At 46.7% G+C, this 13,200-nt stretch overlaps 2 protein-coding genes across 3 annotated transcripts in view; one reads left to right on the top strand and one right to left on the bottom strand.

Annotated features, from left to right (window-relative positions):
• The first annotated feature begins 340 nt into the window (after positions 1-340).
• Positions 341-13,200, top strand: part of C10H15orf39 (chromosome 10 C15orf39 homolog) — a 30,024-nt gene continuing 17,164 nt past the window's right edge. For both annotated transcript variants that reach the window (XM_074966020.1, XM_074966021.1), the window contains exon 1: positions 341-739. The gene's annotated coding sequence lies outside the window, so the exon portion shown is untranslated. The remainder of the gene's footprint in view (positions 740-13,200) is intronic.
• Positions 7,385-7,696, bottom strand: LOC141994492 (histone H4-like). The gene has a single exon (XM_074964726.1). It carries the CDS (start codon positions 7,694-7,696, stop codon positions 7,385-7,387), a length of 312 nt encoding a protein of 103 aa, XP_074820827.1.

Here is a 13,200-nt window from a genome sequence, read left to right on the forward strand (position 1 = left end):
ATGGCTTTGCCGCGCTCATCCTCTCTCACGCTCTGTAGCTTTGGCTTGAGACTGGCCAGCTCCGTCAGCGTAGTGGCCCTCACAGCGAGCGGAGGCAAAGTCTCCATGTGGCCGCTTGTGACTGAAACACTTCGCGAGTCTCTTCAATCCCACGCCCAGGCTGGGTCACAATCTCAGCCCATGCAGCCTGCCCTCACCCTGAGTCCCGGCTCACGCCTGCCAGCACTTCTTTCCCTTTCAACTCCTCCCTCTTCCCCACCCTCTCCCTAGGGCCCCCCTTATCCTCCCACCCCCCTTCCCCTTCCTCCCACTGACTAACTTCCTCTTCACATTCACAATGCAGCGGGTTCTCAGCTCTGGCCGGCAGCGGCTCCAAACCCGTTCCTGCGGTGGGGTGTTTTTCTTCCCCTCTTGATCCGGAGCAGCCCGGGAGGAAAAGCCTGTCAGGCTGAATTTACAGCCCTGGATGCCTGCCTGCCCCGATCGCTCTCACGGGGACGGAGTGGGGCTGGGACCAGCGCTCCCTCGCTCGGAGGTGGATGCGGCGTGGCCGGGAGCGCACGGCGGGCTTTGGGAAGAGAGGTACCCAGACGTGGCTGCTGAGCGCCCGGCTTCACCGCCCTGCCCAGCGCAGAGAGCCCCTTCCTCCGCCGGAGCCCCCCGCTGGCTCTGGACCATGCGCCTGGGGAGGGCCAGTTTACCTGCGGGGAGCAGCCGGTCCCGGCACCAGCAGCCACAGGTTAGCCCAGCCGCCCCCCACTCACAGCAGCCAGCCGGCTACGTCAGGACAACGTGCTGGGGGTGAAGCGAGACGGTTCAGTCTCTTGTTTGGCCATCCCTGGCTGTCCCCGTGCTCAGAGGAGAGGGGCACTGCCAGACCGTGGGCTGGGGGGCAGAACAAGTCACTCTGCCAAATTGCTTCGTCTCTCCATTCCCCAGCACCCCCCTTAAAAAGCACCGCGTAGTCTGTCGTGTGAGGCAGGGAGCGGAGAGGAACTGAAAGATCTGTTATTGCATCAGATTACTGGAGGCTGGGGGAATAGAAACAGGAGAGGTGAATGTGGTTCCTCCCTCTGTGTGGGAGACTCAGCATCGGCTGTGCAGAGGCCTGGGTGGGGATCTGAGATGGAGAATTCCTTGACCATCCCCCCCTTTCTTGGGTATTACCAAGGCTTTTAGCTAGTTGTTTAGTCTACTTGGTGGATTTGGGCTAATGCCAAAAATGTGCTTCACAGAATGATTCTATAATGTCTCTTGGCAAGTTCCTTCTTTTTCTTACGGTTTGGAACCATTTGTCTTTAAGAAAACTCTCCATTTTAAAAAATAACCCTCATGTTTTATTTTAAAAATGCCTTTTCTATCGTTCTGAGGTGCCCCAGCATGTGTGCAAGCACAGCTTCTAGAGAGGAAGAGTTCGCAAATTAATTTTTTCTGTGTATAGATTCTTCTATAGTTTGTTAAACCTGGTTCACTAGTGGTATTTATTGTTTCTCATTTCCCTTCAGTTTTATCACTCCTTAACAGTGATAAAATGACTGGACTGGAGCCTGGCCTGTGGCCATGAGAATAACTTTCAGCAACTGGCAATATAATCCTTTGTAAAAGGGGCTGGTTATAATCCGCCTCTCTGACACAACAGTTATATATTTTATATAGTATAGTGAGTTTTCCCCAAGCCCCCCCCGACTGCACTGAGTTTTTATTAATTTCCACAGATCATCTGGTTCTTGTTGGATGGTTAAGAGCATAATGGGCTTCAGGCTTCAGTTACAGCTTCTTACCCATTTATGGAGAGTTTAGGTTCCTGTGGTTTATGTACAATGTGTATGTTGGGCCAAATGCTGCTTTCAGGGACGTATTCAACTCTCATTTAAATCAACAGGCATTGATGAACAGTAAGTAAGGTTTATTTTTTTTGGTAACTATAGTACTTGCATCAACAAAGGGGCTCAGTGGGCAGAACTTAGGAAATACCATTTGTGTGAATGTGTGTATTGAATAAAGGACATTTGACAATAGTACATGCACACATACATGAGCTTTTGGTTATGTTTCGGTTTCAGCTTTTCTTAATTCTTTAATAGATCATTAGAGCAAGTATAGTTAGACTTAAATATTTAGTGCTTTGTTGTTTTGTGACTGCCTGTAAGTGGCCACCAGCTCTAAAATGCATATGTCTCGGCTTGTTATATTTTAAATTAAACTGGTATGTTTGAACCAGATCTGTGCATAGGGTATTCATTTGCAGGTGTTGTCCTATCTTTATAGCTTATTTGCTACAAGCATTCAGATAATACTATCTGTTTCTGGAATCAAAGGACGCTTAATTGTTCTCCTGCCTTACTGGACCAGCTCCACATCCAGGCATAGAGCATTCTTCCTTACTTATGGTACTCTCCGAGTGCTCTTAGAAATAATTCTCCTATTTCCAATAAAAATGATGCACTCCCCTGCAGGTAGGGGAGTGAGTGAGTGAGTACACAACTTCATAAACATCAACTTAAAACAAATGAATTTGGTTAAAGGGAAAACTTGGCTTTGCCTCACCATTTGAAAGATCCAATAGTGAAGTGCTTCTTCAGGAGAATAAGCTGTGCAATGTGAGTAAGGGCTTGAACCTTAACATCTTCCATACCTCATCCTGCCACTGACCTCAATGCAGGCTCGAACCCTAAGTCAAAGACTGCTGAGAGGTTACTGGAAGGCGATTTCCTTTGCAGGGGCACAGGGTCTCTGAGATCATGAAACCAGCATTGCAACTGGGCAGAAACTCTCATAATTGTAGAGAGAATTCCAGTAGCTTTTGGGCAACATTTTAAAAATATTTACACTTTAAGACTTTGACCCTGCCTTTACAGGCTGCTTGTTTCATATGGTGTCAGTTTTGTTTTTACGTGATAGCTGCCACCAGTGTTCTCCAAAATGGTGCCCACTGTCTTATAAAATGCATATTTGCAGGTTATAAATGGATCCAGGAACTGGCAATAGGATCAAGTGCCTCCCACCTCTTTAGGCTGCCAGTTCAAATCTGGCCTGTGGTGCTGGCTAAAGCTGTTACCATCTAGTCACCAATGTCGGCTGTAGAGAGTTGTGTGAGCTGTCAGTCCAGCACCATTTGCATGCGTTAAAAGCAGCTTTTAACAGTGTATTCTCAGTGAGAGGGGCTTCTAACAACAAGGTGCTTTTTGTCTTTTTGAACTATCAGTGTTGAGCTGAGCAAAATGCTGGCCCAAAGAAGAGCTCTATGGAGCTCAAAGGCTTGCCTCTTTCACCAACAAAGTTGGTCCAGTAAAAGATATGGCCTCGCCCACCTTGTCTCTCTCAAAAGGGGTACAGATCTTTTGAGGCTGGAGTTCTCCCCCATTTCCCACCCTTTGGCACCCCTTCCTCTATCTTGCCATCCATGCCTCGTCCCTGCCCCAGAATCTTGTGTGTCCTTTCCCATATGCTTGATGGGACCCAACAGCACAGATGGAACTTCAAAGGAGGCTCTGCAGTAGTTGGCAAAGCTGCTTATAAGGAGTCTAGAAACTGAGGAGGACCTGGCTGGGAGGGACTGAATAAATCTCTTTGAATGGATGGCGAGAGACAAGGAATGAGAACGTAATTCTGATTCACCTAATTCCCTGGCCAAGTACTGATACTCTCATGGGAGCTGTACGCTTTAGCGTGAGGGCAGCTGCTTCACGGGGCTGCTAGAGGAGCACAAGTGTGGTAGGACTGTAGGACTCCTGCCCTTAGATCTGGACAACTGGCGCGTGGATGGGAGTTTAAAAAGGTGGCTGGAAACCTCTTGGCTTGTTGCTACCTGTCTCTTTTGGATTGGCTGGGAGTTGGTGATTACCTCCTCATACCACATGGGGGTAGGAGGAGAGAGGCTGAAATGAGAGACTTACACTTCTTGTTGTTTTTCCTGAGTTGTTGGGCATCTAATCATGTGGAGGAAGGGCAGGGCGGGCTGTATTGTGTGGTGTGGCAGCCGCGTGATGGCTTGGCCCCTGAGGGTGAAATGATCGACACAGTTGTACTTGTTCTGAGTTATCAAAACAAAAACAAATGTATGAAACCTCCAGAGCAGGCTCTGTGGCTGGGGGTGGCAGCCCCAGTAGACATGTGCTGGATGGTTTCACTTAATTCCTTTCATTGTGGGGGAGGCGGTGGGGTGGGAACCTCACCGGTGCCCTTTTAAAAACCTCAGAAATGTGCCGGATAAAGCAGATTGTGACCAATCAGTTCTTATAATGAATATGATTTTCTTCACATTTCCCCACTTTAAAAAAAGAGAGCATTTCTTTTCTTCTCACCTCCCCCCCACCCCCCCACAGCTTCTGGGAAAAACCCATCTGAAAACAGGAATAAATCTATTTAATCCGCCCACCTTTCCCCCCCCCCCAGTCATTAACTGTGAGTGGTTTCAAAATCGCTCACAAAGGACTCTGCACGTGCTGAAATTCATTCAGGCATTTCCCTTGCCTCCGCTTCCTACACGGATGGTACGATGAGACAATAGCCTTTGTTTTTGTAGCTTTATCTGTGCCAGGTGCTTATCAGTCTTGTAACTGTTAAGACCACAGTCTTATAAACCTTTCTTATTAAAGTAGTTCCATTGGCTTTGTTGGCACTACTTGTATGTGTAAGGCAGGATCTGGGCCTAAAGCTATAGTCCCAGTGGAGGCAGCTGAACTGTATACAAGGAAAAGAAAAAGGGCTTCTCCCCTGTCCCCCCACCTCAAATAGCTGTGTGTTCATATATTGCTTATTGTGCACGCAAACGGCTTTTAACAACACTTAGCGCTTATTCAGCTTTTTCATCCTGGAGTGCTTTATAAATAATGGAAATGGACAAGTAGCCTGAGCAATATATTACAAAGTTCAAACACAGATTAAATATCAAATGGGCTGTTTATTTGGGATTTGTTCTTAAATGAAAAATATTTACCCACAATGCTATTCAGGAATCTGGCCTAGTGGCGTGGGATGGCAGGAATGATGTCCTCTTAACGCGCCTCAGGAAGGTGGGGAGGGAGAAACGTCTCGCAGTTCAAGCTTCAAGAATATTGTTTCAAAGTCTCCTCATAATGACAGATTTCAGAGTAGCAGCTGTGTTAATCTGTATCCGCAAAAAGAAAAGGAGGACTTGTGGCACCTTAGAGGCTAACAAATTTATTTGAGCATAAGCTTTCGTGAGCTAGAGCTTCAGCATCCGATGAAGTGAGCTGTAGCTCACGAAAGCTTATGCTCAAATAAATTTGTTAGTCTCTAAGGTGCCACAAGTCCTCCTGTTCTTTTTCCTCATAATGAGTTAGACACTGTTAGTTCAGTGACTGTTAAGAACTGCTAAATTTGCAACAGCCTTAAAATAAATGTAACCAAATGGAAATACTGTGATAATTCAGTCTACCAAAAAACCCTATATGCTGGAACACAAATTCATTAGGAATTGGGGAGAGGAAAACGTCCTTTGTGCATGTCAATTAATAAACTTACTGTTGCAGTAACGTAGTATTTTGCACTTAATTTATTGTGGGGTTAGGGTTTGGTTTTTTTCAGTTAAAGAAATTTGTTGTGCTTAGTCTGATCACTTTAAAAATAGCATTTAGCATTAGAATAGCTTAGGTTTTGACATTCATACCTCCATCAAGGAGAACGGGGGGGGGGGGTTCAAGGAAAAGGGTATGTTTTCCCTTCTGTTAGTTTTCTGCAAGGCTGGGTTAATCCCAGCAGCCAGCCTGTCTTCATTGTGAAGATTACCTATGTGAGTTGGGCCCTGCCTACTAAAATTACCGCCGTGTTGTCAGGATCTTATTGTGCTTCTGGGCTTCTGTGTGGTTTGGAGATGGGGTGATGCTCTTGTGCTCGCTACAAAGTTGAATTGTGTTTGCTGCTTGGTTGCATAATTTTCTTTTTAATTAAAAAAGTTTGGAGTTTCCAAAAAACTGAGTTGTAGGAAAAACCCATAGGAAGGCCCTAAAATCTTAGGATCCACACACTCTCTTCACCTCAATTTTCCAGAAGGTGCATCATGACCATGTGAAAATCGGAAAGGAAAGATAAATGGAATCTCTCTACAACCTCAGGTACAGAATTCACTCCTGAGTGGTCACTATAGATGGATGTCAACATAAACTCCTCTCAAACACATGCCAAAACACCCTCTCTGTCCAGAATTTGGACACTCCAACTGAGTACATTCAGATCAGGGTCTGCATTTTGAAATTTGAGTCTCTTAACCACCACTTGGGCAACAAGATGGCATCCAATACTCGCAAATTCAGAAAAGCTGCTGTGTCTGTCAGACCTGCTAATCCATGAAGTAGTGGTTGGGGGCATCACTTGGGTCTAATCCCAGCTCTGCCTAGTAACTCCATTGTGACTTCAGGCCATTCACTTCCTATTTTTCAATGACTTAATTTCTCCATCAGCACACAAGGTCTGATAACAGGGGTGTTGTGAAGCTGAATTGATGTTTGAAAAGACCTTGCAGACCCTCTGATAAGAGTGGCAACATGTTTATCTAACTGACATCTGACTTTATTAGCTTCTCCTCCCTCAGGGGCAGTAGAAGACTTCCAGGGAATGGGGGTGTGGAAGGTATCATAGGTCATCTGGCAGTCAGGTATTCTTTCGTTGAGGACTTTAGCACTGTAAACAGCCAACATTGTTAAGGTGTATTTTAATTAAAGGAGGTTAAAGGTAAATTGCCAAGGAGCCTCCTGATCACATTATCTCAACCAATCCCCAAGTACTGGCTTCCAGTGAGAGCACCTCTGTAACAGAGGGGAAAGGTGAGGTAAACAAACCTGTCAGAAACAAGAAGGGCGAGGAGACACCCAGGTGACTGTGCTGTCAGAGTCACTCCATGTTACTGAACTCGTGAACTACATAAGGGCAGGTGCATGAGTCTTCTTGCCGCATGCCATGTAAATGCCACCTGGCAACCCTAGAGAGTCTCTCCTGCCTGTCCTGCTTCCATGTGCTCAGAGCAGAGACTTGCTCCCAAATACAGTCTCTGTCCCCTTGCCACGTGCTCAGCTGGAAAACTCTAGCTGTCTCTCTCTCCAGTTTCTCACCACCTATGGACCCCTGTAAAGAAAACCCATTGTTCCCTTGGGGGTGGGCCAGCCATATAGCCAATCAAAGTCAGTGGCTCCAAATCACTCTGTGATGGCTTCTCAGTGATGGCCCTTCACGAGGTGTCAAGTACCTTTCCTGGGCAGTGCCACTGTCTGGAACTCAGTACAGCTGGCTGCCTGGGGCAAGTTTTAGGCATGTGTTTAGCACAGAAAACACAAAAGGAGCTCATAATCTGATACAGACGTGGCCCACTTTCTCGCACCGGGGACTGGCTTTTGCGGATGTTTCAACTTTAAAACCGGATGGAAACTTAGCCCCCGAATCCGTAGAGAGTGCGACCCTGGCGTTTCAGAGCATAAACTATGTCCATAGCAGTCACAGTCTTTTGCTTGGCATGTTCGGTGTAAGTGACAGCATCACGGATCACGTTCTCTAAAAACACTTTCAGCGCTCCTCGGGTTTCTTCATAGATCAAGCCAGAAATACACTTTACGCCACTACGGCGCGCCAAACGACGAATAGCCGGCTTCGTGATACCCTGAATGTTATCAAGGAGCACCTTGCGATGGCGCTTAGCACCCCCCTTTCCCAAGCCCTTACCACCTTTGCCGCGACCAGACATAATGCTACGACCTTGGAACCACCGCTCTCAGAAAACCAGAACTCGGACTAACAATCACCTATTATTCTCCTGAAGAAGCGGGTGCTGCACACAGCTTCCTAGCGAAAGGAAGAAACCGAACCATAAAGCCCATGCTCATGCTGTGGCAGTTCCTGCTGCCTTTGCTATGAGAGAGAGGTTTTATCACCCTCTTTCTTCCTCTTTTCTCCACCTTCCCCCCCCCACCCCCCCAACTCTTTTAGCTTTTAAATCCTGTGGACTTGTGTCCTGCTCCAGGGTATGTGTGTGTGTGTGGGGGGGAATAGTGATCATGTGCAACAGTGGCGTGCACGACCAACTGCTTCAGAGTAAGGCAATGGGCCAAATGAATTCCTGACTTCAGTGGAGTTTCTCCATGGATGAATCTGCCCCCCTGAGATCCCACCACATGGTTTGCTTCAAGGGGAGATGGAGAATCTGCTCAGTTTAAAGACCCATATGTCTGACAGGGTAGTGGTATTCCAGTTCTACATGGCTCTAAATAAACCAGTTGTTGTACAGGAAGGCGTTTCATAGACTTTAAGACCAGAAGAGATCATTAGATCATGTTGTCTGACCTCTTGTATAACACAGGCCTGAGGATTTCGGCCCGTTGCCCTGTAATTGGGCCCAATACATTGTTTGGCGAAAGTGCATCTTCCTGGAAAGGCATCTAGTCTTCATCTGAAGACATCAAAAGGTGGAGATCCACTGTTTCCCTTGATACGTTCCAGTGGACGTAAAAGGGGGAATCTGGATTCTCAAACGTGAGGGGAAAAGTTAAATAATTGCAGGGGGAAAAAAGGGGGGGGCTCCCCAATCTCAAGTACAGATGGTGACTTGGGGAAATAGTTTCCCTCCCAATAAGGAAAAGTTGCTGAAATTAAATAGGGGGAGAAACAAATTGGAGAGGATTTTATATCCATAGTTAACTACCAAACTCTTATTCTCAATATAAATCTTACTTATAATCCCTTTGCTCAGGAAAACTAACTACAGAGTTTTGGGGTGAGAACTGATATATCTTAGAGCAGCAGACTACTTAAAGGGCAAGTAAATCAGTTGACCAGCTGAGTAAGGGAGGAGCTGTCATTCCAGTTTCGGCTAACCAATTCGGGTTCAGAATTGATCTTTGCAGGTTCTGTGTAGGGAAACCACCTTTCCACTTCTAAATCTCCACAGTCAGTGTGACTCTGGTGGGGATATTGCAAAGAAACAGCCTTTTCTCTCTTTGATGGAAGAATCCTATGTGGTATTGAAAACTGAATGGTACTCTGGGACAAGAGGGAAATGCAGTGGAGGGGGAAAATCAGACTCAAAGCTTTTAAATGAAGGTTGGATGTCTTATGAGAAGATTTGGCTCTAGTTTGACTACGAACTGTTGGGCTAGATGCAGGGATCACAGGGTGAAATTTCTGTGGCCTGGGTTATGCAAGAGTTCAGATCATAATGGCCCCTTAAAGTGTTTTGCTTTTTTTAATCATGTAAAGTGGGGTTTAAAAAAAAATCACTTGGGCCTCTTTATTAAATCATTAAAAACTTGACCTTTCATGTGGGTTTTGTTTAATCCTTTGCAGGTCATCCTTTTAAATGCTCCATGGGCGTGCCTCCACAGGAAAATTGACCAGAATAACTATTCTTCAGTAGCTCCCTGTGTGGATGCTGTAGTCTGAAGTAAAAGTGACTTTATTTGGAATAAGTATTCCACTCATAAAGCAGACTGTTTGGAATATCATGTCCAGAGGGGGGAGTTATGCCAGAATAGCTATGCTGGTCAATTTCTCCTGTGTAGACAAGACCTTTATTTCATCCCCACTTTCTATTTCCTCCATGTTTCCCTCCCAGTCACATTCTGTGAGCACTAGATCTTGCCAAGAAAAAAAACTCAGTTCCAGATAATAGATGGAAAGAAATTCATCAGTATGGTCTTGACCAGAGGTGGGCAAACTTTTTGGGCCGAGGGCCACATCTGGGTGGGGAAATTGTATGCAGGGCCGTGGCAGGGGGTTGGAGTGTGGGAGGGAGTGCAGGGTGTGGGAGGGAATGCGGTATGCAGGAACGGGCTCAGAGCAAGGGATTGGGGCAGAGGAGGGGTGCAGAGTGTATGAGGGGGCTCGGGGAAGGGGGTTGGGGTGTAGGAGGGGTGTGGGGTGCGGTGGGGGCTCAGGGCAGGGAGTTGGGGTGCACAGGGGTGCAGGCAGGCGGCTTAGGGCAGGAAGTTGGGGTGCAGGGTGCAGGCAGGGGGCTCAGGGCAGGGAGTTGGGGTGCAGCAGGGGTGCTGAGTGCAGGCAGGGGGCTTAGGGCAGGGAGTTGGGCGGGGTGTAGCAGGAGGGCGGGGTGTAGGCAGGGGGCTTAGGACAGGGAGTTGGGGAGCAGGAGGGGTTCAGGCTCCGGCCCGGAGCCGCTTACCTAAAGTGGCTCCGGGGTGGCAGCGGCGCACACCAGGGCCAGGGCAGGCTCCCTGCCTGCCCGCCCTGGCCCCACGCGGCGCTGCTCCTGGAAGCGGCCGGCACCATGTCCCTGCGCGGCCCCTGGGGGTGGGGTGGGGGGGCCACAGGGCTCCACGCGCTGTCCTTGCCACGCCTCCAGGTATCTCCCCCGAAGCTCCCACTGGCTGTGGTTCTCTGTTCCTGGCCCTTGGGAGCTGCGGGGGGAGGTGCCTGGAGGCAACGGCAACGCACGGAGCCCTCTGCCCCCCCCCGCCCCACCACAGCCGCAGGGACATGGTGCCAGTCACTTCTGAGAGCGGCGCAGGGCCTGCAGCACCACGAGGGGCAATCCCACGAGCCGGATCCAAAGCCCTGACAGGCCGGATTCAGCCCGCGGGCCGTAGTTTGCTCACCCCGGTCTTGATATTGAGTGGCATTTCCAGATGTCCTGCAATCATTACTGTGATGGTCCTATAGCTCCCTCTGCTGGAATGATAACCCATTGTAACAACTGAATACATTGAGCCATATGAAAGGCATTAACTGACTTTGCTGAACACTAACACAAGAAGTCCACAGCTGCTGGGGGGGGAGAGTGAGAGAGATACAGTGTGTGTTGGGGGAGAGTGTGTGTGTCAGCATGCTGTCTCTTTAAGTTGAGAGCCGCCGGAAGCAACCAATCTGAGGCAGAAGCTGATGCATAGACAGCTGATGTCCTCCTCACCCCATCTCAGCAGAGACCGGTACATGAGTGGGTGGAGGGGGACACCCCAACATCAGCCTCCGCCTCACTCCCTGGTTCTGCACAGCAGGTGTCTCTTCCCACCCCTCCCAGCAGCAGCCTGCCCTGCCTGCCTGCTGCTGTGGTCCTAGGGCCAGAGGGAGCAGGATTCTGCGTTAATTTGATTCCCTCAGAGTTCTCCCACAGGCTCCTCTCCCCACGGACCCAGGAGATCTATCTTCTCCCCTGTAGTTCAGATAGGAGTGTGTTCGCTGCTGGCATCCTCAGCTGGGCAGCAGCTATGTAAGCTCTCCAGGTGGAGCAGTTTCAAAACTTCCTGGGGCTTTGAAAGGGGAGGAGCACATGCCTGTGTAGCTGGATTCAAGGCAGTGCAGTTCAAAACGGTGAGCAGAGCAATCACAGTGGGCATTGTAGGATACCTCCTGGAGGCCAGTTAAGGTGACATAAAGAACACAGCATCTACACTGGCGCTTTGTTGATCTAATTTTGCCACAAAAAGCTCTATGCCTCTTGTCGAGGTGGTTTTATTTTGTTGGCAAAACAGGAGCATTTTTGTTCGCAGGAGGAGCATTGTAGTCTGCACACCTCCACTGTTTTGTCGACAAAAGCTGCCTTTTGCTGACAACATTGTCTAGTATAGACAAGGCCTTAGTTGACTGTAGGGTCTTGGTTTGCTCTCAGCCAGTAAACCGTGATATCACAATAACACTGTCAGCACCTCAGACACTAGCTCAAAATAAGAAATTGAGGCTGGTCATATTAAAGGATATCTGGTTGTTTCTAACATTTGGTTTAAAATGAATATAGTAAACTTTAAGGTTAATTAACCCAATTATCTGTGGTTACACTTAACTGAATTCTAGGAGTAATATATGCAAATGTACAAACACAATACAGTTGCAGATTATAAATTCCCCAAAATGTTTGGAGGATTAAGAAAGATTGGCCTAGAAATACTTTTGAGAAAACATTTTAAATCATTAAAAGAAATGGCTCAACTATCTACACGTTTCCCACACCCCCAAACGTTCAGTTGAATCATGACAGAACCATCGCATACTGCTATTGCGTGTTTGCATTTAAAAGAGGTGATGGCAAATAACTAACTCAGCTGAAGTTTTATTTAAGACAATTGATTGGTACTGAATACAGCACTGTGCAGACTACAGATTGAAAAACATACATTACCAATGTGAGAGCGGAGAAGTTTGTAGCTCACTTTGCTTCCAATTAACATCCCCAAATTCATTCCTTATATATTGGTTTAGGTTAGGAGACAGAAAATCCTTTGAGGAGGGAAAAGCTACTTTCCCATAATGTATCCTAGTGTTTCTTCTCTCTTCAGTATCTCAATTTACCTCAGTACTTGATGGAATTTCTTTTATGGTATCCCAGTTTATATGATTGATAAGCGAAAGGAATTTCTAATCCAGTTTTTATTATTAACAGCTGTGGTAACAGGGAATTTCTAATGAGTTAAAAACATCTTTCAATGGGTCATGTTTTCATAAATCACAGAAAACATCTGCAATAACAAATACATCTTATCAATCACAGAACTTAATTGTATTATAAATAAGGCCCTACTTAATTTGTGATATTGTGGCTCCTGCAATATTAGACTTCCTCTGCAATTTTGGTTTTAATTAGCTTACTTTGCATAGTCCACAATTTTGCATACAGTAGAACCCATTTATCCAAGCTGATAGCGGTGGGGGCTCAGGCTGTCAGTTGCAGCAAAATGTCTGGTTATCCAAAAACAACCCCGCTTCCCACCACCACCAGCCAGGCATAGCATAATACTTGAGTGTTTATATTGTTCCAACAAATTTTTCTTAATCAAATAGGTCTACTCTATTCCAAATCACTGCAATTAATAGAGGTCCATTATTACTTTTCTGCGATTTTCCATGTCTGGTCTGCAACTCAGCTGTAATTATTTGACAATCATCCCGCAATTCAAGTAGGGCCTTAACAGAGTAATTGATGATGGATGCTTAAAATTATGTTCATTCTAGCACACTTCTGTAGTATGAGGCATCCTTTGTTATTGCCAGGGGTCCCTTCTTGGACATCTAGATTAGATCAAGGGAGTTAAAAGATCCATACACATTTCCTTATGAGTACATGCCTTTCCTTCATTTTGTCAATGAGGTTCAAGTTAACTACGGAGAACTTTTCAGCTGAATAGGTACAGAGACTAAATTATACAAATGCACAACATAAAAAGGATTGTGGTTAACATATAAAAGAACTATAGTGGATATTAAAACCCCTAACACTGCCAAGCCTCACAAGTTTATCAAAGGTTTTAT

The sequence above is a fragment of the Natator depressus genome, chromosome 10 (genome assembly GCF_965152275.1).
Source record: "Natator depressus isolate rNatDep1 chromosome 10, rNatDep2.hap1, whole genome shotgun sequence".
NCBI lineage: Eukaryota > Metazoa > Chordata > Testudines > Cheloniidae > Natator > Natator depressus.

What these genes read in the sequence shown, in the direction of transcription:
- LOC141994492 (XM_074964726.1), bottom strand. Translation starts at nt 7,696, where the DNA reads ATGTCTGGTCGCGGCAAAGGTGGTAAGGGCTTGGGAAAGGGGGGTGCT.